The sequence below is a fragment of the Calypte anna genome, chromosome Z (genome assembly GCF_003957555.1).
Source record: "Calypte anna isolate BGI_N300 chromosome Z, bCalAnn1_v1.p, whole genome shotgun sequence".
In the NCBI taxonomy this organism is placed as follows: domain Eukaryota; kingdom Metazoa; phylum Chordata; class Aves; order Apodiformes; family Trochilidae; genus Calypte; species Calypte anna.
The window spans coordinates 16010018-16035365 of record NC_044274.1 but is presented as its reverse complement, the minus strand read 5'-3'; the positions used below and the strand labels follow the sequence as shown (position 1 = coordinate 16035365).

At 38.2% G+C, this 25348-nt stretch overlaps 2 protein-coding genes across 8 annotated transcripts in view; both read left to right on the top strand.

The window, feature by feature from the left end:
* Positions 1 to 11266, top strand: part of PAIP1 (poly(A) binding protein interacting protein 1) — a 28949-nt gene extending 17683 nt beyond the window's left edge. For 4 of the 7 annotated variants that reach the window (XM_030466720.1, XM_030466721.1, XM_030466723.1 and 1 more), the window contains 8 exons: positions 54 to 165; positions 3814 to 3939; positions 4267 to 4373; positions 4636 to 4674; positions 6845 to 6962; positions 7097 to 7151; positions 7764 to 7857; positions 10390 to 11266. In XM_030466720.1, coding sequence (XP_030322580.1) covers positions 54 to 165; positions 3814 to 3939; positions 4267 to 4373; positions 4636 to 4674; positions 6845 to 6962; positions 7097 to 7151; positions 7764 to 7857; positions 10390 to 10483 — 745 coding nt within the window. In that variant the 3' untranslated portion in view covers positions 10484 to 11266. The remainder of the gene's footprint in view (positions 1 to 53; positions 166 to 3813; positions 3940 to 4266; positions 4374 to 4635; positions 4675 to 6844; positions 6963 to 7096; positions 7152 to 7763; positions 7858 to 10389) is intronic. The other 3 variants (XM_030466722.1, XM_030466724.1, XM_030466719.1) reach the window with 1 other exon arrangement.
* Positions 11267 to 13071: 1805 nt separating this feature from the next.
* CZH5orf34 (chromosome Z C5orf34 homolog) lies at positions 13072 to 25204 on the top strand. Its single transcript, XM_030467438.1, has 12 exons — positions 13072 to 13383; positions 13760 to 13849; positions 16232 to 16866; positions 17509 to 17604; positions 18782 to 18905; positions 20052 to 20143; positions 20362 to 20431; positions 20742 to 20912; positions 21888 to 21976; positions 22720 to 22812; positions 23491 to 23531; positions 24643 to 25204. The coding sequence occupies exons 1-12, from the start codon at positions 13111 to 13113 to the stop codon at positions 24831 to 24833; spliced, it is 1965 nt and encodes a 654-aa protein (XP_030323298.1). The 5' UTR covers positions 13072 to 13110; the 3' UTR covers positions 24834 to 25204.
* The last annotated feature ends 144 nt before the right edge of the window (positions 25205 to 25348 follow it).

The following is a 25348-nucleotide window of genomic DNA, read 5'->3' as shown; positions in this document are numbered from 1 at the left end:
TTATATACGTTGGGATGTCTACAGATAGCATGATTTTGTTTTAATGTTTACAGGTGTCAAACAGAGTATGAAAACAGAGATGAAGCTACCAAAGGAGATGAGACTACTCGAAAGCAGTTTCATGCCTTTGTGCTGTTCTTAGCTGAACTTTACCTGAACCTAGAGGTAAGAAGGAAGATGCATGTCAGGTTGTTCTTCATTAATTTTTTGTTACATTTATGCAAACATTGAAATGTAATACAATTTGATGTGCTTTTGTATAGGAAGAGGGGCATAAAGTAAAAGAACTTCAGACCAGTTTCACTATAATGTGTGTCCAAGAAGCAAATTAAAAAAAAACAAAGTCATTGGAAGAGAAGTATACAAATACTTTTTAAGAAAAAAGAACCAACCATAAACCACCTTTGAAATGAAGCATGTGTTATTTCCTTTTGTCTGGCAATTACACCTCTCCTCCACATACTAAAGCAACAGCGAAAATATTAGAACCTTGGAGAAGTAGATCAGGAACAATAACCTATGTAAATCAGAGTTCAGCCACTAACAGGTGCTTTTATGGTCATGTTCCCTGGTGCTCATGGGTGACTTCAGTCACCCTGATACTAGTTGGAAAGATCACAAAGCCAAGCGTAACCAGTATGAAAGGTTCCTGCAGTGCATTGATGACAACGTTCTGATGCAGGTGGTTGAAGGAGAAGAAGGAGGCTGAAGGAGGTGGTTGAACAAGGAGAGGTGCAATGTATTAATAAACAAAGAAGGTTTGGCCATGGATGTTAAGGCTGGGGCCGGTCTTGTCTGTCATGACCATAACATGTTAAGAGTTTAGCATTGTTAGGGAAAAAAGCAAGACAATAAGTAAAATCTCTACCCTGGATTCTAAGAGGTCTAACTTTGTCCTCTTTACAAATTTATCTAGAAGTGTCCCATGGACAGCTCTAAAAGGTAGGGGCAACCAAGTGAGCAGGTCAATATTCAAACATTACTTCCTCTGAGCTCAAGATAAATGTATCCTCTTGAAAAAAAAATAAAGTAGAGTAGTGAGGAGACCTGCATGGATAAGCAAGGAGCTCCAGGAAAAACTCAGGTAGAATAAGGAAATACATTACATGGAAAAAGGGTTTGGTTAATTGGGAGGATTGTAGCAATATGCCAAGAGTACGTAAAGATTCAACAAGTCCGAGGCTCTCTTGGAACTTAGTCTGGCTAGGGAGGTGAAAGAAAACAAGAAAAGTTTCTTCAAATACATTACTGAGAAAAAAATGAGTAGGGAAGAAATGGGTCCACTGATAAATGAAGTGGGAGATACGATAACAGAAGATGCATGTATGGCAGAGTTGCTGAATGCCTTCTGTGTCTCAATCTTCACTCCAAAGACCAGCCCACAGGAATCCAAATCACTAGAGGCAAGGGAGCATAACTGTAGGGAGGAAGACTCTCCACTGGTCAGTGAGGTTAGAGATTGCTTGAACAAACTGAAAATACACAAATCTGTGGGCCCTGGTGGGGTGCCTCCATGTGTGCTGAGAGAGCTGGCTGATGTTGTTGCTGAGCTGCTCTCCACCATGTTTGAAAAATCATGGAGAACAGGAGCAGTGCCTGGGGACTGGAAGAAAGCCAGTGTCTCTCCAGTCTCAAGTCTTCAAAAAGGGCAATTATAGACTAGTCAGCATCATCTCCATCCCTGGTGATGGAGCAGTGCATTCTGGAGGCCATCTCTAACCACTTGATAGAAAGAAGGTTATCAAGAGTAGCCAGCGTGGATTTACTAAAGGCTAAGGGGAAATCTTGCTCGACTAACCTGATATTCTTCTAGGAAGGCATGACCAAATGGGTAGATGAAGGGAGGGCAGTGGATGTCATATATCTTGACTTCAGTAAAGCTTTTGACACGATCTACCATAACATTCTCATAACAAAACTCAGAAATGTGGGATAGATGATTGGATTGTGAGATGAATTGATAATTTGCTCAACAACAAAGTTCAGAGGGTTATGAGCAGCAACACAGAGTGAAATTGGAGGCCTCTGGCCAGTGGCATTCCCCAAGGATCAGAACCAGATCCACTTTTGTTTGGTATCTTCATCAACAACCTGGATGAAGGGATGGAGTGTACCCTCAGCATGTTCACTGATGCAATGTAGCTGGGAGGGGTGGGTGTTACACCAGAATGCTATGCTGCAATCCAGCAAGATCTGGACAGGCTGGAGAGATGGGCAAAAATAAGCTTCAGGAAGTTCAGTAAGGACAAGTGTAGAGTCCTGAATCTGAGTAGGAGTAACACCAACCACTGGTACAGATTAGGGGATGTCCTGCTAGAAAGAAGCTCCATGGAGCTAGGTATCCTAGGAAGAGTGCGTCCAGCAGATCTAGGGAGGTTCTTCTCCCTCTCTACTCTGCCTTGCTGGAGCCACACCTGGAATACTGTTCCCACTTTTGGATTCCCCAGTTCCAGAGAGGCTGTGACCTACTGGAGAGAGTCCAATGGAGAGTTATGATGGTGACTGAGGGGCTTGAGCATCTCTCCTATGAAGAAAGACTGAGAGAATTGGGGTTTAGCCTTGAGTTGAGAAGACTGAGAGGGGATCTTATGTCTATAAATACCTGAGGGGTGGGTGTCAAGGGGAAAAGGCAGCTCTTTTCAGTTTTGCCTGGTAATAGGACAAGGAATAATGGACTTACAACAGAACATGGGAAGTTCCACTTCAACACAGGGAGACATTTCTTTACTGTCAGGGTGATGGAGCACTGGAACAGGCTGACCAGAGAGGTTGTGGAGTCTTCTCTGGAGACTTTCAAAACCCACCTGGATGTGTTCCTGTGTGACCTGCTCTAGGTGATCCTGCATTGGCAGGGGAATTGGACTACATGATCTCTAGAGGTCCCTCCCGACCTCTAATTTTTTATGTGTCTGTGATTCTAGGATTATCAAACTCTTGAGGAGGGAGTGGAAATCCTCAATTTGTGCAATTAATGCAGACTTTTAAAGGTATTTCTTCTGAACATAAATCCTTGGCTTATGCATGAAGGATGACATCTTGTATTTGGATTGGTATTTTATATCTATGATACGTAAGAAAATATCTGCGTACAAAATAGTCTTTAAACACAAAACTACTTTGACTCTTACACTGGAAGTCTAGCAAGTTACTAACTGCTGCAGAATATTTAAGTATGTATATTTTTGAATGTATAGTTTGATTTAATCAGACATTATCAAATTTTTGCTGGCATGAGGAAAGAACTCTCTGACTCTTCCATTCCTATTCATAAGTCATCTTTGAAATCTGCTTTTCACTTGCTAGAAGTAAAAAGGAAGATGTGCAAAGGGCTTGGGAGAGGGGGAGTCATCCGGTTCTGTGGAGTATACCATTTGTTTTTAAACCATTTCCATACTTTTTTAATACATAAAAGAGTGCCTTCCAAAAGTAAGCCACAACAGCAGTAGAGAACACAAAATGTAGTATGGGAAAGAGCATGGGCTTCTGGGAATTTGGGATTTTGTGGGCCTTTTGCCGGGCTAAACGGTAGCTTTTCTTAGCAATTTCTTAACAGAGAAGTGAAATGCTAGACATGCATTGTTACATATGTATGTCAAAATTGTAAGGATACTACTTAAAAGTCTGTGTTCTACAGTTCTAGTTACAGTATTTGGCTTGTTCTTCCAACTAAAAGAGCTGAACTGTGTTGGTCACCAGGTCACTGCTGATCCCTGTGTTGAAACAAAATCATATAGCGTTCAAGAGAGAAGAGGTGACTAAATAATTTTTTTAACTTAAATTCTTCAGATATTTTTTTAAATATATCTTTTGCAGATTAAAGGGCCAAAGGGACAGGTAACACGAGCAGAAATTCTTCAAGGAGGCCTTCGGGAATTACTAAATGCCCTCTTGTCTTATCCTGTGGACAGTAATCTGATATGCGCAGTGAAACTGCTGAAGGTGAGACAGTTTTCAAAGAAAAAGATTATCAGGTTTAATATTTCTACCTTTCAGAGCAGTGGAGGAAACTGCAGATGAGGAAACCTTTACAGAGTTTTATGTATTACATCATTAGCAGAACAAGTTGTAGTTTTTCTCCTCAGTACCATTATGAAATTGGCCCAAAAAAACGAATATACTAATTTACAAGTAAAATGTGAGACCAAAACCAGCAGAGCTGAAGCCAAGGCACAAAAGAATCAGCAGTCCATTTATAATCTCTCCTGTTGACAGTTTATTAAATTTTGGTAATTTTATTTTTAAAAATTTCTAATCCCGTGTCTTTAGTTGACAGGCTCGGTTTTAGAAGATGCTTGGAAAGAAAAAGGAAAGAATGATATGGAGGAGGTGATTCAGAGAATTAAAAATGTTGTGTTGGATGCAAACTGTAGCAGGTGAGAAGATAAAATTTTTGTGTGGTGTTTTGGTTTTATATTGAACAGAACATCTTAGAAATCTTAAAGAATAACTCATGTCCAAAATACTATCTTAAAGGGGGGGGGGCTGTTTGGGGTTTTTTTGTTTATTTTATTTTTATTTTTTACCATGCCAAATTTTTCAATTGAGGGGGTAAAAGTATCAAGCATATACAAATCACTATAAATGGAAAGGCAGAATGGAATATGCTTTGGCTTGTTTTTTCTTTTTCCTGGACAGAATACTTCTTTGGCAGAGTCTTACCCTGGAGTCTGAAAAGTGAGTGGTTTGCTAATGTATTCTGCTTCTCAGTTCTTAGTCAACAGCATGTGTGAGGTTATCTGATTCTACTGTAACGCGCCTTCAGCTTCTTACAAACTTAATAAAAACCTGTAAAGGATTCAGGCATAGATCTCTTGTTCTTGCAGGGAAGACAGTAGGTAGCTCTTAGCATCTGTACATTGTACTTGAGCTGAGCCCAAGGAACAATGAGAAAAGTCAAGCAAGATCATGGAGCAGATCCTCCTGGAAAAAATGTGAAGGCATATGTGAAGGCATGTGAAGAAAATAAGGAATTCAGCATGGATTCATTAAGGCCAAATATTGCCTGACAAATTTGATGGCCTTCTATGGTGGGATTATAGGTTGGTGGGTAAGAGCAACTGATACAATCTACCTGGATTTTTGCAAAGCACCTGTCCTGCATGACATCCATGTCTCTAAATGGAAGAACTGTGGACTTGACAGATGGACCACTTGCTGCATAAGGAATTGGCTGCATGTTCACTCTTAAAGTTGAGTTGCAGTCAACAGCCTGATGTCTAAATGGACATCAGTGATGAGTGGCATTACTCAGGGGTCAGTATCGGGACTGGCACTGTTTAGCATCTTTGTCAGAGACATGCACAGAGGAATTTGTGCACCCTCAGTGAGTTTACTGATGACACCAAGCTGTGTGGTGCAGTTGACATACTGGAGGGAAGGGTGGCCATCCAGATGGACCTTGACAGGCTTGAGAGATGGGCCTGTGCAAACCATATGTTTAGTCTGGCCAAGTGCAAGGTTTTGTGCATGAGCTAGAGCAGTCCCAAACACAAGTACAGACTGAGTGGACAGTGGATTGAGAACAGCCCTGAGGAGAAACACTTGGAGGTGTTAGTTGATGAGAAGCTTAATAAGAGCCAGCAATATAAGCACTTGCAGACCCAAAAACCAACTGTATTCTGGGCTGCCTCAATAAAAATGACTAAGTAGGTCAAGGGCAGTGATTCTTTCCTTCTAATCTCATGAGACCCCATCTGGAGTACTGTGTCTATTTCTGGAGCCCCTCAACACAGGAAGGACATGGAGCTATTCGAGCGAGTCCAGTGGGGGGCTGCAAAGTTGATCAGAGGGCTGGAGCACATCTCCTATGAAGACAGGCTGAGAGAGTTGGGCAGAGGGAGAGGCAGGCTGAGACAGACAGTTCCAGGGAGACCTTGTAGTGGCCTTCTGGTACCTGAAGAGGGCCTGCAGGAAAGCTGTAGAGGGACTTTTTTTTCAAAGGCATGTAGTGATGGTACAAGGGGTAGTGGCTTTAAGCTGAAAGAGGGTAGATCGAGGAAGAAATTCTTCAGTGTGAAGGTGTTGAGATGCTCAAAAAGGTTGCCTGTGGACGTTGTGGATGCCCCCTCCGTGGAGGCGTTCAGGCCAGGTTGGATGGGGCCTTGGGCAATCTGTTCTAGTGGGAGGTGTCCCTGCCCATGGCAGGGGGGTTGGAGCTCGATGATCTTTAAGGTCCCTTTCAGTCTGCACTGTTCTGTTTCTAGAAATTTTGCTTCAGTTATGAGAGAAAATTGATTGCACAAGCTGAGGCTTCAAAGACACAGAAGCACAAACGTCTTTTAATGAGGAAACCACTGAAAATTTAATTTATTTATTCCTTAGTGAAACACTTCTCCATGGACTTGCTTAAAAGAAGAAAGCAATTTCTCTTATTTTAGGGATGAAGTGATTGGTGGAATCTAATGTACTGGCAATACTACTTTTCACCGTTGGCTACAGAATTCTAGTATGGAGCTAAAATAGGAGCACAAATTAGTTGATTGAAATACAATTTGAAGATCATGCCCCTGCTTTCACCAATAGTCCACTTCTGTCCAAAAGGGATTTGTTCATCAACTTGTGCTGCAGGTTTGCTATCTTGATAAAAATTACAGCAGTTTCTGTTTTATATGGCCTCCTTACTACAGAGGAAGCAAAGAGGGTAAGTATTATAATTGACACAGAGTGTCTACACAATCAGGGATTGAAAAATTGACTCAGTTATATGCAGACTGGACTAAATTTTGTCCTTTTTTAGATCTTTTGGAGTGGGGCAGTTTAACTATTTAGTATTTGCAAGATGAGAGAACCCAAATTTCTTGCTTAGCACAAGTTCTAACGTTTTTTGTACTTCTCTTTGTTTCAGAGATGTGAAGCATATGCTTTTGAAACTAGTTGAACTGCGATCAAGTAACTGGGGTAGAGTTTATGGAACGTCTCCTCATACAGAAGCTACCCCTGAAAATGACCCAAACTATTTTATGGTAAGAATGTTCAGACACTTCAGCTGCTTAATTTGATGTGAATTTAATTTGATTCATAAACAATCACATTGCTGAAAACTACAAACAGATCTGTCTCTGAATGCCTGTAACATTCTGTGTAACCTTATCCTTAGAATGAGCCAACATTTTACACTTCTGATGGAGTTCCTTTCACTGCAGCAGATCCAGGTATGCCACAAGCTTCGTATATTTGTCTTCTCAGCTATCCTTTAAAAACGTGATTGAGATGGCCTTTCAAAGTACAAAAAGTTCTTCTTTGTTGTTTGATGCTCATTCAACTTAAAAAAGAAAATTATGCCTAAATGCATATCTTTGTCTAACACATGCCTTATTCTGCATTTAAAGGTGAATGTTTTAAACTGAGAGTATGTATTTCAGTTCATACAGTTCAGAAGGCTTTGTGCTGTGGTCTCAGAACTTGGTCTCTTCAGGATATGAGAAAATCTGCCAGGTTTTCTTTTGTTTGTCCATTTTTGTGAGCAAAAAGATTTGTTTATTTCCTGGTTTCTTTTGCTTTCTCTAATCTGAGCACAATGTGTCAATGACATCACTGAGGTAAAGACATCTGTGACTGCCTTTGAAGTTCTCTGGGAAGATAATTCCGGAGGTTGGTTGATGTCCTGAGAAAACAGAATAATGGGGCTTTTTTCTGTACTATTTTTCATGCCATTTATGGCTTCATTAAATCGAGTATTTTCAAACTAATTAATTTGAAACTTAATTTCAAACTTAATTAATTTGAAATTCTAGTCTTGCTCATTCTCATTTTTACTTTGCCAGATTACCAAGAAAAATACCAAGAGCTGCTTGAAAGAGAGGATTTCTTTCCAGATTATGAAGAAAATGGGACAGATTTATCTGGAGCTGGAGAACCGTACGTTTTCATTTTGAGCATGTCTTTTTTTAATACTAGTTGCTTTTACTGCAGACTTTGGAATCCAGTCTTGACAAAAATGAAACTAAATAATTTTAAGTATTATGTAGCGCTAGAATGAAAGTTACAAATTTGTACAGGATTATGTTGGTTTGTAATAACACAGGTTTGGAAAATTTTACATGTATGCAAATGAGTAGGGTAGTTAAATTGCAGATATTATGCACTTGTACAAACACACTCTCTTCTGAAATTAAAAAAAAATTTGCAAGCAGAACGAAGGACTTAAACCTTCAAGGGTTTGTAGTAAGGCAACCTGAATTCATTTGACTGATGCACATACACATCCCAAGTTGAGATGATTACAAAATTTGCAGTCATTCAAAGGGAGGAATTAACATTTAAGTTCCTCTCTTCAGGGTAAGGGCTATTCAGTATTCCTGTAGAAAAAAGAAAAGCAACCTCATGGCAAAGGGGGAAGCAAAAGATAAGAATGTAGCCTGACACTGGTTTATAAGAATTTTATAGGAAACCAGTTAAAGAAATAAAATCTAAAATGCATTGCTCTGAACTTTGTACTCACCTGGCTGGAGGACTTTCAAATCATTATTTGATACCTAGGAATATTTGCAGTGTTGTCTTTATTTGTGATGAGGATGCTGGCCTGGATCAGTATTTTTGTTAGTAAATTAGAAAGCTTTTAGATTGTGCCTAGCTGAGTGGAGTAGCAAGAACTTCAGAAGATATCATCAGATACCAACAAACTCACTCTGAGGGGAAGAAAATGCCCATGTGAATCTCTGCTAAGAATAACAAGTTGAATGCAAAGTAGAGACAGAGAGCAGCTAAAAAACACAGCAAATCTGAAGAGTGCCATGTGTAAGAGTCTTGAGTCAACCTTCATGCAAGGTGACTGTGGAACCTTTGTTGAAGGCTTAAGAAAAGCCTGAATACAAATAATGCAAATATATCCTGATCCTCTGTTTCTTATGACTGACATTAGGGAGGAGGGTTCTATGTTGAGTCCCTTCTCAAGTCTACACTTCTGTAAGAAAGGAAGAAGAAATAAAAATATATACCACTTCTTCAGTGTACTATGCTGAAGAAAAAAACCTTTCCTCTCTGTGGCACCTGCTGTGATTTTGTGTGAAACATAATATTTAAGGCTTCTGTTCAAATGAGATGCGCTGATTCCTTTGTTTGAAATCAAGGCACAGAAAATAATGAACTTAATAATGAAATTAATGCAGACTTTCTGAGAGTCAATATCTGTTCACTGTTTCATTTTTCTAAGGCTGTTTAGAGCTATGTACATGAAGTTCAAGCTGCAGTTCTGTTGTCTTCATTCATGGTGATGAATAATCCTGTTGGGCCTAGAGAAAACAAGAAACACACAAGTTGTTTCCCAATAACTATGCAGAGAAGGAAAACTGAAGTGATTCCCGTAACTTCTAAGGTTTCTTTCCAAACTCTATAGTAGTCTCCACTCTGTGTAATACTTAATACCGTTAATGGGATCCAGGCTTTTCTGCAACCTAAGATAGATCCTTACCAAAAGACTTTTGACCATGTAATAGAAGATAATACAATGCAGATAAATACTGAGGTGAATTAACGTTGCTTTCTTTTACGTATCAGCAAGTCAGAATGCAGGTTTTCTATATTAATAAATTCTTTGCTGTGCCACCAAGGCAGCTAATGCAGTACTTGAACTAGGATGCTAACCAATAAAAAATTACACTGATATTATCTCATAACAGTCTCCCATAGTGTCCCTATGGAAATTCAAGATAGAAGAATGGACAGTGAGATGCATCAAGACTGGCTGCACAATAGAGCCCAAAGAGTGGTGATCAATGGTGCAGAGTCCGTAGTAGTAGAGTGTAGAGTCCGATAGTGTAGACTCATAACTAGTGGAGCCCCCAGGAATCAGTCCTGGGTCCAGTCCTGTTCAGTATCTTTATCAATGACCTTGATGGTAGGACAGAGTGTCTTCTCAGCAAGATTGCTGATGACACAAAACTGGGAGCACTGGTTGATTCGCTTGAAGGCTATGTGACCACTGAGCAAAAATTGGACAAACTGGAGAGCTGGGGCAAGAGGAACCTGATGAGGTTCAACGAGAACAAGTGTGTAGTCCTTCACTTCGGAAGGAATTACAAAATGCACCAATACTGGTTAGGAGGCGATGTGTTGGAGAGCAGCCCCATGGAGAAGGACCTTGGAGTCCTAGTGGACAAATTATCCGTGGGACAGCAATGTGCCTTTGTGGCCAACAAGGCAAATGGTATCCTGGGGGTGCATTAAGAAGAGTGTGTCTAGAAGATTGAGGGAGGTTCTCCTTCCCCTCTGTTGTGCCCTAGTGAGACCTCACCTAGAATATCGCATCCATTTCTGGGCCCCCCAGTTCAGGAGGGACAGGGATTTACTTGGGAGAGTACAATGGAGGGCTACATCTGCACAGATGTTTCTGGTAAGCTGTATGAAAACTTCTTTGATTATTTTTTTTTCTTTTTTTCTTTTTTTTTATAGTTATTTTGATGACCTTGATGATGGTATGGATCCAGAAATTGAAGAAGCATATGAAAAATTCTGTCTGGAATCTGAACATAAGAGAAAACAGTGAGATACTACACAATAATATTAGTTTATTAAGCCAGTTTAGGTATGGTTAGAATACAGGGGGACACAAAATATTTGTACCAAAATACTAAAGTTATACGATTTCCTTTTTGTTTAGCAGAATCTGCCAAAAATTGTAAACTTTTGTCCTGTAACTTAAAAGGTTGTGTATATATCATAGTTTATTTTATGTACAGGTATATGAACAATGTTTTGGCTGCAATAAAAAAGATTTCAAAGTTACCATAATTGAAATTAAAATGTAATGGGGAACTGTCCCATAAAATTTCCCTTAAGGGACAAAGGGGATAAATAACTTGATATGATTCTAATTGCTTGCTTGCTTGTTTTAGCATATAATGGGGATATACATGTCATTTTTACCATGTACAAGATACCTGGTATTTGATATTTAATTTTTTTTAATAGGTTGTTGTTTTTTTATTTGCTAATAAGAGTATGAGCCAAATATGGATACTTTTTTTTTTTCTGTAGATCACAATCATGAGAAGTAGTTTGTGAAGGTTTTGGTTTGTGTGGGTTTTTTTGTCGTGTTTATTTCCTTTTCCTTTCTCTTCTAATATCCTTATGGGTATTCTGGACTTTTTTTCCTGGAATAAATATGCTATGTATTGATGTGTGAAAAAGCAAGCAGTATTTTGGAAGTCAGGTGCTTTCAAGAGCTTTGGTTCAGATAAGCTTATGTTCAGCTTTTACAAGCAAAATCTATCCTTTAATTTTTGTGTGTTCTTCAAGACTGTATAAATATAGTTATGTTTAACCCGTGCTTCTCAGAGTATTGTGTTGTGCTTTGTTTCGTTGTTTTGGATTTTTTTATTTGAATGTATCTAACTGGTCTAACCTTCCAGCAACCCTTGCCCTTGTAACTTTCTCCATTCTTCAAATTTTATGTAGCTTAATCTTGTAGTTGGAGTAAATTAATATATTTCATAAACATCAACATTCTGTAGCCAGCTGCTCTTTTTTGACCCCATGTAATCATGATAGTTTTCTGAGGATACTCTGTCCATTGTTGTTGCTGCTAAATTCAGTTACACTGTTTCCTATTATCCATTACTGGTTAGAATGAGTAGAACCCTTTACCAAAAAGGTAAACTATTTGAACTATTTTCCAAAAGTAATCTACTGTAAAGAACACATGCTGTAAATATGCATGTAAATAATTCTGTTAATAATTCACTGTTACTTATTTGGTTAGACAAACTTACGCATCTGCTAATGGAGTGAGCACTGTTTTCTGGGTGTTTATTTAACATACTTAGGTTGGAGTTTTGGAAAATAAAATTTAACTAGCTTTGTTTGCTTTGGTACACTACCATGTTTTTTGGGGGGGTTTTTTTGGTCCTCCTTCTAGCCTGCCTCCAACTAACACCCTTTTTTTCTCTTTTGGCTACACAGTTGAGTATTATATTTTAATACTCATTGGAAAAATAAAATCTATCAAAAGGCAATATGGCCATAAATACTATATTAGCATTTCAAAGTCCATAGACTAAAATCCTGAAACTAGAAAAGTAGAAATTAGATCATTTTCATGCACACATTCTCTAATATTGAGTGTATTTTTCATACAAAACTTTTAATCCAGATACAGTTTAGACTTCCTACTGACTTTACAAAGCAGGTGTCCTGTGGGAAAACATACTTACTCAAAAATTAAGTCCCAATGAACAAGCATTCACCTATGCATTACAGTAAAGTAACTGTGACTTCAAGAGACCCCACTTTACATGCCTTAGGTCTGCATGCATCTTCTGTAGTGTCCAGATCTATTCTGTCAGCTTGTGGCAACATCATGTTTTTCATGTAGATAAGAAATACAAGTCATGCAAGCCATCCCAAAAATGTTGGGAACTAGAAACTGAATATATGAAGCAATTCAGATCAGGTTTTTCAAAATAAACTTTGTCCTTCACCAGGAACACTGGAAAATCAGTAAGTGAGATGTTTGTTCTAAGTAGTGGAGAAATTTGTGGTCTCTACATAGGAAGTTTTGTAAGAGCTTTAATAAAGCCAGTACAGCAGTAAGGAAAAATTGTTTTTAACTCTTTCCTAAGGAAGACAGAATAATCTTTGCCTTAAACACTTAACACTCTTTCCCAACTTGTCCTAAATCTCTCAGGAGACCAATACAAATTTGTGATGGTAGAATGATATTTAAGAGATCGAAAAGCAGCAGGTTTCACATTGCCATAATCGCCACTTGCTTGCGGCCTGCTTTTAACTGTCCATAGTTCTGCATTATTGTTCTATGGTGATTCTTTACCCTCAATTTTAGCATCTACATTTCAAGTGCAGCAAAAAAGATACCCCTTTCTTTAGAAGATAAAAAAGGGGGGAAGAAAAAAAAGAAAAAAAAAAAAAAAAAAAAGAAAAAAAAAAAATTTAAGTAAAAGACAAAAGATAAAGACATAGCCTGTATTTCTATCCAGTTTGTTTTACTAATGTGTATAAAGCCAGGTCACACTTTCGACCTGTCCCCAGCCAGCAGGAAGATCGGGTTAATCCACCAAACAACGGTTCGGGCGGCCACAGGCGGGAGGGGAGGGAACTCGCCTTCCACGTTCCCCCCCGCTCCGTTCCCGATTTCCCGCCTTGCGGAGGCGCGGGATGGACCGGGCTGCCTCGACACGGGGCCGAGCGCTTCCTCTGCCTCCCCCCTCTGTGCCGCCTCCGTCCTCAGAGGAAATGGAGGAGGAGAACCTGATGGTGCTGTACGGGGACGACTCGGTAGAGGTGCGCTACGCCGGGGGGTCGCGCTTGCTACTGTCTCCTTGCGGCTGCGAGTACCTGTACGAAGCAGCGCGCCCCGCCGCTGCCCACCCCCTGCAGCCGGCCCAGAGTTGCCGTCAGCGGGTCGCCTTCGTCGTCAGCAAACACCGGGTAGGTGGGGGCCTGGTGTTGCCGGGCCCGTTGGGGACGGGAGCGTTGGAGCGTGCGCGCCGCGTTACCGCGCGTGTGGGTGTTGAGGGCGCCTGCAGTGGCGGCTGCGAGCGGCGGGTGAGGGGAAGGGGAGGGCGGCAACGTCCGGTAGAGCCGCGGTTCTGTTGGGCGTGCGAGGGACGGGGTGGAGGTCTGCGGGGTTCGTGTTCCCTCCGCTGGACTATAAAAACACGACTTGTTGCTTTGGGTAAAATGGAGGCGATTTCCTCGGCTCTTTTCCATAAAAGAAGGGGATGGAGCCAGCTAAAATGTTACAGCTGTATAGAGAAACTCCTGAAAAAGGTGCATTGTTTTGTTTTTCTTAACGCTTCTATAGGAACAACTTTCACGAGCTCTAGATTTCCGAAACCAATTCTCTGCTCGCCCATACCTGCCGTCACGTGTTATACCTCCAGAAAGAAAAAGGGTGAGTGTTAACGTATATGATGCTTTTGTAAAAATAATTTTCCCTGGAAGCCTGCAAAGTGGACTTAACCCGGTGTGCATAGTACAGGCCACGAGCAGTTTGGCTGATGTGTTTGCCTACCTGACTGGAATACTTTTGTCTTAAATTACAGTTTAAAATATTTCTTAGCCCTGTATTTAGCAATGTCCTTTGCCATCAAACACTGAAGAATTTGCCCTTGGTAAGACTAAAACCTAGGATTTTGTACATAGGATAGAGTGGGCTGCTTTATTGCCATTTTCCTGTACCTGGCACCTTTCAGGGAAGACTTTGAAACGAGGCAGTGCCTTCCAAAATGCTATCAGGTTCAGAATCCCCATTTCCCCACTGACGCACCTGCTGAGTGTGTTATGGGGCAAGAGGGCTGGGGCAGGATCTTGGTCACTCTGTTAGCATGGTGAGCCTTAGGCCGGTGGCCTCTCACTTGCAGTGAGGGTATTTTTCACTGGGCAGAACAGTGCTTCTGCAGTTGCACCATGTTACTTGACTGATGCTTGAATTTGAAGCAGCCTAGTGTTGTGGTTTGCTTAGGCTCTGGTTTGGCCACACTAACTATCCATATCTAGAGACAGGTTGACACAGGGGACCTGTTACCTCCAGCAGACATTCCCATTTTACTAATAGACTGGTGATGCCATGTTTCATTTCTATTGGACTGCAAGCAGTCTGAAACATATCCAATTAAAGGGAAGCCAGAAGAGACAAAGCTAATTAAAACAATTATATGGAATGTGAATTTGCTAAGTTTTTTTCACACCATATTTGAGAGGTATTTGCATTATGTATTTATTTGGGATCCAGTGCTTTACCTGTGGACTTAAAATGAAAGCAGAACAAGAGTATTTTTGTGTGGTGATCAGGTATAAGGACTACAAAGGAAAATACATCAGTTTAGGGTATGACTTCTGCATATGGTTAGAAAGGCAATATCTGTCTTTACAGAATGTTTCTAGTTTCAGAAAGTGATTCATGCATTTTCCAAATTATAACTGTATCTTCTCTTTGGCCAAAACTTTTATATGGGCTTTGAAGTAGATAGTGCTTGTTTGGAATAATTTGTTGAGAATCATCTGCTTCATTTGTGTAGAAGGGGTAGCACAAAACCATATGCTGTGAAAATGGTTTTTGTTTGTTTTGAACAGGAGTGCTAATTAAAGCAGCAATCTCTACTTGAATATAACTGCAGTAAGATCACAGAAACGTGGAATGGTTTGTGTTGGAAGGGACCTTAAATATCATCTAGTTCCAAATGCCCCTGCATGGGCAGTGACATCATTCTCTAGACCAATTTGCTCTAAGTCCTCTTCAACCTGGTCATTCTTCTGAGATTTGAGATTTCCAAATGTTATATTGTAAAATGTAAATTGTATTTTAAATTCTTCAGAAATATGTTTTATCCACATCCTACTAATAACTGTGTAACTTAGTAAATTAATCCACCTACATGCAAAATATTTTCAATAGATCTCCATTTTGGTAAATATGTATAAATACATGATACATGCCATTTAACAGGCTTTTTTTAATTTTGTAGAGAGAAGAGCTGAGAGTCCATGAGAGTTTAATGTATACAGTTTTAATGTGAACTTGCTTTGAAGTCTACTCATAACTGATGTGATCAAGATAGTTTAGGTTTTCCTTTCTCTTCGTTGTTTCTTAAGAAGTGGTTGGAAACAGAAGTATCTACTGTCTATGAGTAGTTGACCGTATACTGTGCAAGTTAATGAATGCATTTTAAACATTACTCCTGGACAGAGATTTGTTTGAACAGGAGGAGGCATATGTGAAGGTTTGATATTTTGCTTTCCTTTGAGTTCATGTACACAGATAAATACAGAGTAAAGTTCTGTCCTGGTTTGAGCTAGGAAAGAACCAATTTTCTGTCTAGAAATTTTACATTTAAGTTAATTGTCTTTCAAGTAACTGTACTTTGTGAAATTAACCATGTTTTTCAGCCAGTGTCTGCTTCTAGACAAAAGTATGAGTGTTGTTGGAGGGAGGGAGAGCTCAATGTCTATGTTGTATCTATTTTAACATATCAATGCATATTTCATTGTGTTGTTTTTCCATCATTATTGTTTTTCATTCAATCTGTTTAGTTTAGTTTCCAGCCTGGAAGTCTCTATTATTCTGTTTCTCCTTTTGGGAAAGGAGAGGGGTTAATGGAGAGCACATCTGTCGTTTGTTTAATTGCTGGCCCAGCAATTAAACCTTGTCTAGCTTCTTTCCATACATTGCCTTGCAGAAGAATTTAAGTAACTTAAATATAAATCCTCCATTTTAATTTCTGGGAATCACTTCATTATTTTCTTGCTACATATACCAATCCTTTTTATTTATTAGATTATTTTCAGTGATATTTTAGAAGTCAGATGGCCTGACCCTTCTTCGTCTGATCTCACAAGATGCATAGACAGTGGTGGTGTGAAGATCTCCTCAGTAGATGGTTATGCTCACCTCTACCTGTCAGAATTGCACCAAGAATTTACAGTGGAGTTCTTATGCAAAGTCAGCCAGTCATCTGCAGCATCTTTATGCACCTCTCAAAAGAACAACAGCTATCAAACCAGAGCACAGCACAGAAAATCAGAAACTGCAGAAATGTCATCGAAACAAATGAGAGCAGAGAGTAAGAGAAATGAACATGGTTGTGGGGAAGGTAAAGACAGAGAACCAACGGAACTGAAGGACCAAAAGGACAGAGATGGGGTCCCTTTGCTCTATGCAAATTGTTCTTTTGAATACACATGGGTTACACAGCATTGGTCTGTTTCCTCCTACCCAGAAGAATGGAAATACCCATTGCTGTTGGCACTGACATGCTATAATTTATCTACTGATAAGAATCTAATGAAGACATGTGAGAAAAACAGCCATTCATTTACAGAAGCTGATGTTTTGATAGACCCTGAACTCAGAGCAGTTTCTCGTTTACCTGCAGCCTTGCCACTCAGCTGCAGAGCCCCACATTTACACAGGTAATTTAAGCAGCTCACTTTGCAGCTGCTAATATATCTTTTGCAATTCTGTGATTTGGAACTTCAACCTGTAGCAAAATAATTTAATCATAGATGTAAAGTTTAAACATACAATAGTGATCTTAGTTTTTAGAAACTTTTTGAAACATGAAATTTGTATAACCAACTTTATGTACCCTACTGTAATGAATATATGGTAATTATATGGTCATTATGGTAATATATGGTATATATAGTAATATGGTAATTATGGTAATAAACCAAACAAGTTTTATTTTCTGACGTGGTATGTAAATATGTAAATGAAAAAGAGAGCACCAAAGCTCCACAGGTCTAGGGTTAGATTGTTGATTTTGGGTTTTTGGGGTTTTTCTTACTGAGGTGAGCCAGTGACATTCTCACCATATTTAGTGAGAGTCACATTTAATGGTGACATTAAATTATCAAAAAAAACCTATGCAGGTTTGAGAAAACTAACTTGGTAACTAATGTCAATAACTAAGGAATCAGAGGACTGAAAATATATGACCTCTTCTTTGAGTAAATGTCCTTGAATCTGTTCTTGGTACAGAAATCATTACCTGTACACCCAAAAAAACTCCAACCTTCAGACTTACTGAAGCTTTTTTTGTATTTTAACAGATGGACTTTCTGTGACTTCTTTGGGAATCAAGATACTGAAAAGTATTCATCCCCTCAGCTCATTCAAATTTTATGGTGCCAGGGTGTTTTCTATAGGTATGTAAGGAGACTGTGTGTTTCATCTTTGGAAGACTTCATTTGTGTGGAAATTAAGCTGTGAGGTTAAATATCTTTGTCCCTTTCTTGCTCTGAGTAATTGTACACAATCTTCATGTGTGTTCATTTCTGCTGTTTGTTCACAGGACTTCAGATTTTCTAGTACAGCATGTATTAAGATCTGAAATAAATAATATGAAACCATGCTTAAGTAATTTAAATTAGTGGTCTGATGCCTGGTTTGTTAAAGGTTTACTGAGCAGCTGAAGCTCCCACAGACTTCACTGACAATTGTGATGCTTGGTTTCTTTGCTGGTTACATTGCTTGTTTTGGTGCTGGAGATTTCACACTTTAGAAATTAGTGTCTTGATGACCTACATAATTTACATATTGCAGGCGCTCAACTGGATTTTCATGGCAAGTCACCTTGTCCATATAGTTTAAGAAAAATAATTTATTTTAAAATTGCCCTTGATAATCTGTCATACAGACTCTGAAAATGCTGCAGATGCTATCAAAGTCTGAAATTTGCATCTGATCTGAACAAAATATTTATCAGGTCTTCATTACTTTACTTAATTGGAAGATTAGTTAGTAGCCATGTTTAGTCTTGTAAGTCCTGTTAACCAAAGTCCAGGCATCTAACCACAAAGTTACAGAATTGGGTCATTAAATAGGTTTTAGGCTCCAAGGTGGTACGTGGCAACAAGTAAATGACCATTGATCTTAGTGAAAAACATACAGCTACAGTGGAAATGAAAACTTCACTGTTTCTCAGGCAATGTTGTTTGACAGATCTGTGTATGCTAAGGGGGCCACTAAGAAAATTTGATTTTTCCCTTTAGAATTACTATATAAGTTTGTGGTCAGTGAGGGTGAGGACTAAGCAGCTTTTGTGTGATGTTTACCTCAACAAAAAAAAGCTTTCCTTGTTTAAAATTAAGCACCCTAGGCACCACCCTCCATGCACACATGCAGACAAAGCCAGATAATGCTTCTGTGTTAAAAAAGGCAATTGGTGTGCTCTGCTGGTTGTGAAACAGTAGAAATTTTTTGTTGTGACAGTTGTACTGAAAATATTCCTGCTTAGTGCCTTCTCCAGGTGTGCTAACCTGTTTTACTTTCTGGTTATGCAGTATTTTAAGTACTTGTTAAAAATCTTGTTATTTCTCTTAGATTTATCCATGGTAGGACAAACATTGCAGAAATATATCCCAGTGATGATACGTTTTTCAAGTCAGAGGGAGCATTTTTGGGGAACTATTTTGTACATTATGCCATCAACAAAGCAACAAAAAAGGTATAAAACTATTTTTAAATATGTTCTGAATTCCTTCAAGTTAGCAGTTTTACTGGTTTTAAGACATTGAGCTGTGCAGTCCATAGTGAAGTACCTACACTGATAATAACTGTAATGACTGTGTCATACAAAATATGGTATTCCTTCTGTTTCAGAATGTGTTGTAAACTATATACCAAATAAGAAGAATTTTATTCATTTTAACGGTTATTTCACAAGCTTGAGTATGTACTGCAATAAGATTCCACAATAACCGTTTCTGACTAGTTTAGAAGTTGAACTTTAAAGGCTTTGAATTAATTGATTAGAATTTAATCTTTATGTACTTGGAAGCATTTTGTTTTTCACTGTATGGAGACAGAACCTAGAAGATGCAGGTTCTGTTCCGGCTCTGCTACAGACTACCTGTTCAATGCTAGAAAAAGGGTTTTGCCTCTCCATGTCAATTGTTAAGTTTCCCCAGTGATCCTCTCAGCTGCCTATGTGGTGCTTTGTGTTTTTAAAGCAGATTTAAGGGCCAAGGTTTTGCCCTTCAAACCTCGCTTTTGACTTGTAGTCACTCTAATGAACTGCATTCTTCTCCTCTCTTTTGGTCCATACTGAATGCACAGGAACAGTGAATATTCCTTCCTGCAGGAGCGTGTGGGAAAACAGTCTGCAGAGGCTTAAGGATTCCATGTGCACATCAATATAATTGTATGAAATCGTTTATTAGCAACTTGCACTCACTTTATATAGAGAAGCCTTGTTTACACCATCTTATCAAGCAGGTGGCCTTATACTCCAACCACACATACCATTCTCACGGAACCTTCTTCCCACATAATTATTTTCCTCCTCTGTTGCCAATTAAGTTATCTCTTTCCCAGTAGCTCATTCTCAGAAAGCCTCTAACTAGGCCTCAATAACCATTAACCTAATGTGGCCTAAATTGAAGTAAGTCAGGATTGCTCACAACCTGTATATTTCTGAACTGTTTCCCCAACAGGAGCGGGCTTGAAGCTTTCACTTTTCAAGGAGATACTTACCTTTCTTTTTGGACAGATTTAAATATGATTCTAGATGCTTTCTGGGAGGTCTTGCGAAGTTTTAAATGCTATTTTTATGCTATAGTACCTCTAACTCTCTTTCTGCTCTTTACTGCAGAGAGAAGAAAAGATGTATTCGGTAAACAGCCTGCCCCCTGATGTACCTGGAAATCCGTACTCTATATCCTTCATTATTACTCAGGCAACAAAGTAACTTTACTTAATTGTTGTTACTGTAACTCCTCTGACTTTGAAAGGAGAGTACTTAAAACTTACCCATAATGCTTACTTTGACACTATGTATAAAAATTAAAGGAATTTATATTAGGACTAAGGATATCTTAAACTTACAGAACAAAGGTTACAACTGTTTAGAAGACACAATAAGTTTGAAATGCTTAATGTTTTTTTGTTTTTTTTCTCCTCAGCATACTTCAGCACTGTTACAAGACTAAGCTATCATTAACTCATAACTACCATCTCTGCTGCTGGAAAATGGTATGTAGCTGCAGATTTATAACTCTTTAGGGATTAAGGATGATGATGATAAGGGCTGTGGGGAATGGGACCTGATCTAGAAGTAAGAATGATGAGTGTGCACTATTAAAAAAGATCACAAGGTATGTATTTGAGAATCAAAAGCATTCAGTGTAAAGATTAATTTGTGAAGCAGAAACCAATTGCATGATAAAGAGAGTTGGTTGTGGTCTGGAAAAACAAGTGAATTGAAAATTTGGCAGAGTTACATACAGCTGTAACTGTATAACTAACCTTCCTTTAAGTTTTCAGTATATTTGGTTTTTTCTAGATACCTGAGACAGATGGTCGAGAAATGTTGCCATTTTTGCTGTATGAAAAGGTTATTCCCAGCCTAGGAAGACTCCTTGTGTACTCTGACCAGAAAGTCCATGCTGTTTTTTGGGATGGGATGACCTTGAATATGATCTGGGATTTCAGCTCTTCTTGTAATGAGTTCCAGGTAACTCATGAGTTAGAGGAACAACTATTCATGAAATTTTATGAAAAAATGTAACTAGGAAACTAGTGAGGAAATGAAACGAAAGTTTTGATTCCTATAAAATACAAAGTGAATTTTTTTGAGAGATTTGTAACACTGTAGCTTGCTGCAGTAGCTTACTTTTGAGCTTGTATAGTAGTGTAAATGAAAAGAGGAACTGTCCATAGAGTCTATCATTAACATATTGACAGTATTTTAACCAGAAATGAGGAGGAAAAATATTTTAATAGAGAACCAATACTTAAAGAAACAAATGAACTATCCTTTTAAGAAGTCATTCAGATTGGTCAGAGAAGAGAGCATTTGTTTTTACTTCAAATTACACGTAATTGATCAAATGGATTGTAAAAGAATTAATCAGAAAAGTAACCTTGGACATACAGTATTCCATATACATTTTAAAATCTACTTAATGCAGAAGTAAAAAGTGGCACTACAGAGAAATTTATTGAGTCTGCAATTCAAGGCTGTTGAGACTTTTTGGCTTCTGTATTACTCTTCTTATTACCCTAAAGTGGCAACATAAAAAAGGTTTTCAAGTATCTGAAGATATTATTACAAATAACATAAACATTATAGTCAATGTGTATAAATTTCTCATGTGAGCTAGCTCAAATCTATAAATTCACTCATGATCAAAGGGGAAGGAACCAAAAATTATGCAGATCTGGAAACATTTCTGAACACTTTTAGAGAAAATATGAATATTTATGAATGGCATAAAACAAGTGTTGAAGCTATGCCAGGAGTTCTTTCCCTTCCTTCCCCCGATTTGTCATAGCAGACTATACCAAATTCTATCCTTAGCAAAACAAAAACTTGTATTTTAAGTAGAATGTTCACAAGTGCACAATTCTTAAATCTGTGTATTGTACTTGCCATTTTTAATTCAGAGTGCAGAAGAGAAATAATGCTCTTTAATTTATTCCTTCCAAGGTAAATGACAATGTAGGCTGGTGTAAGCTAACTACTCCTGATGGGGTACAGAAGCTAATACAAATAAGTCATCCTGGAATCTATGAAAGGTAAAAGTAATTTAAACAAATTAAAGTTAAATATAAAATAATTCTGTATATGTCTCTTATTTGAAGAAATGGTAATTACTGAAAATACATTGAGGGGAGTGGGGATCCAAATGGTAATAATGATAAAGTGTCATGTAATGATAAATGGTCCATCTTGCATCTGGCCGAGATTCAGGAACAGTATGACTTAGGACCACTGCATGCTATCATTCCATTATATCTGTTACTTAATGTAATTAAGAACATAACTAGAGCTGCAACTTGACACTTAAATGAGTTGATGAGAAAAAAAAATCTTTGTCCTATATAGAGCTGTTACATGGAACTGGCTATCAATTTATCCAATTTTTGCTGTATTACATTTATTGACCTCTGCCTGCAAATTGCTTTCTCTTATCTACTTGCTCTGATTACAGCCTCATTATGGGAATCATCAGAAGCTTGCTGTGCTGCATTTTAGCTAGTAGATACTCACCAAAAATAACATTTTACACTCTTCATTACATTGTACAGCTTTGTTATAATTTTGTGTAACTGCATAGATTTAAATATGGAGATTACAGAAAAAAAGTGGGAATCAAAAATGGCAAGGAGATACAAAGAAAAAGCTATGTTTTTGAATCATTGCTTTTCCATTCAGAACCAGAAGTATTGCTTAATGCTTTCATTTTTTTCCTTGAATTAATAGAATGCATTTCTTGCATAAATAATTCATTTTTTTGTGAATTTTCATGTTGATATAGGTACATCAGAACAGCAATAGAATGGTGCAGAAGTTTGAATGAAAGAAAGGGGACTACTGAATATACTACACACCCTGTAACTGAAGAAAATTGGTATTAATCTGTATCCTAAATATATGACTACAAATGTTGTCAAAATTAAAACTGGAAAAGACTAGGTAGTCTGGATTTTGTAGACTGTATCTCCAGAGGGTCAAAATTTAAGATTGTAAGCCCATTTATTTTGTATGGTTTCATGTTTCTTTCAGGATGTAAACTGTTTGATATGTTGAGTTCTAGGTGAAAATTATTTCATTGCACTTCTGCATGTTGCAAGGTGACAGAGAGAAACTAGACTAAGAAAGGAGTCTTACCAAAACAGCAAGCTGTTCAAAATGTTACTTTGAACATGACATTTAGTATCTCTTGCTAACATACAAACATACAAACATATCCTGTTATTAAAAGGTGTGCTAGTTTAAATGGATTACGTTTGCACTTCCTAGTCAAATTATAGCAGATTCAGGAGCTGATGAAATCTGTATGTGTATCTATACATAAATATGGCAAAGTGACTGCTCTTAGAGCAGAGCTCTGATTTTTGGAAACAGAAATGAGTGACTAATGACAGCCATTGACAAGTGGCATATAAGACAAAATATAAAGCCTTACTTTTTAACTTGAATTTGGCTCATTTTAGGCTTACCTAAGTTTTCAGCACTCCTGGAAATTAAAGTAGAAAATAGGTTTTATGATACTAAATCATTTAATAATTTTTATTTTCTTGAACAGGTCTGCTGATGCTGAACTCAAAAAAATACAGAGATTTAACTGTATCCTTTTCAAAGCTGTAAAAGATGGCTTACTTTTATATTCTGTTGTTCATTTGTATATTCAAACCTGCACCAAAGTCTCTCTATCCTGTTCTCACCTTCTTTTACTGTCTTATCCGCTTCTTAAAATTGCCTTTTTAAAACCTTTTCTCTGATTTATAATTTTCATTTAATCATTTATCTTGTCCAACTTCACAGCACCAGAATCACAGCACCAAAAACAAAAACAGTGGCAGAATAGAAAACTAAAATATCTTAATAATCACCAGAAAAGGAATCCTTTAATGGGTGTCACATTAGTTTTGCTGATACTCATCTGTTGACCTGTTCTTGAAACAGGGATAGTGCAGTTGCAAGCCCAGCCTTTGAGCTTGTTGTTGCAGTACAATACCTCTCTATTTATCAGCTACCTCAGTATTGTGTTCAGCCAGATAAAAAAATGTTCCACACTGCATGGGCTTGAAGCTCCAATGGTCTTTCAGCCAGTGTTCCATTTTGTTAATGTGAAAAGTCATACTGTTAAGTTTAAGTTTGCAAGGTGACATAGAATCATAGAATCATCATGGTTGGATTTCCAAGATCATGAAGTCCAACCATCAGTCCTACACCACCATAACCATTAAATCATCTCTCGAAACACTGTGTCTACCCTGTTTTCAAGCACCCTCGGGGGATAGCTACTCCACCACCTTCATGGGCAGCTTGTTCCAGTGCTTCACCACTCTTTGAGTGAAGAAATTTTTCCTAATACCCAGTCTGAACCACCTGTGGCACAACTCTAACCCATTTCCTCCTTTCCCTTTGCTAGTCAAAGCAAAATCTATAAAGAGAACACACAAACTCAACAGTGTCACAAAACTTGTAAACTCAATTTTTTGTTCTGCCAGGTGGTTTCCTTTTAAAAATAACTTTGCGGTAATTTTAAGTCTTAAAGACATTTTGTATAAATGTAAACCTTTTAATAAATATACTCTTATATTTAAGCTTTATGTAATTACCGTGATGTGAAATGTGAAACTTTGCAATGCAGAATGGTGAATACAAATACAGAGTAGTAATCTGTAAGTAAGGTGGAGGAACTTGTTATCTTTTCTTAACAAACTAACACTAGTTTTATTGGATAATAGCAATATTTCAGAAAGGGCATCTGCAAAAAACAATCCATCTGGTACTACTGTCACAGAAACAGAAAATGTGAGTGAACTGAAAGAAATCAGTGAAGGGAACGTCTTGGAAGCTTTAGAAAAAACTTCCAAAGTGATTCGGGATATTGAATCTCTGCTTGCAGCTTCTGGGAGATGAAGCCTGAGAGCATGGAAAGACTTCCTTGTCTTTCCAGGAGCTGTCCCAGCTGTGTCTGAGGATGTGTGGAGGTGCACAAGGGGTGAAGGCTGAAGGCACAGTGATAAATTGCCATTATAAATTTCTAGTAAAGTCTGTGTGTTGCCATTGAATAGGCAAAAACAACAGGTTAAATAATTGAACACACATTTATGCATCAGGATTGACTGCTGCTTTTCAATGTATCAATGTCTGAAATGTTTAGTTTCATGGAATATTGTTGAAGCCACTTGGTTTCCTGCCCGAGTGCCTTAGCACAGGGGTGTGCAGTTTTAACTGTGAAATTATGTTTTTATTCAGAAGCTTGCACGAAGTGGTCCAGTCCTGAATAAAAGGTTTCCCAAATGCTTTCTACTCACACTTTTGTAGTAAATAAATATTTATTGAAAAGGTCTTAAGGTCTTCCTGATGTGTTGTCTGTGCACCGCGTCTTTAGTGATAAGGTACTAGTCTTTTACCGTCAGTGTGTCACTTCA

What these genes read in the sequence shown, in the direction of transcription:
- CZH5orf34 (XM_030467438.1), top strand. Translation starts at nt 13,111, where the DNA reads ATGGACCGGGCTGCCTCGACACGGGGCCGAGCGCTTCCTCTGCCTCCC. An exon ending in TGCCAGGGTGTTTTCTATAG is followed by an intron (nt 17,605 to 18,781) that starts GTATGTAAGGAG and finishes TATTTCTCTTAG; the next exon opens with ATTTATCCATGGTAGGACAA. An exon ending in ATTATTACTCAGGCAACAAA is followed by an intron (nt 20,144 to 20,361) that starts GTAACTTTACTT and finishes TTTTCTCCTCAG; the next exon opens with CATACTTCAGCACTGTTACA.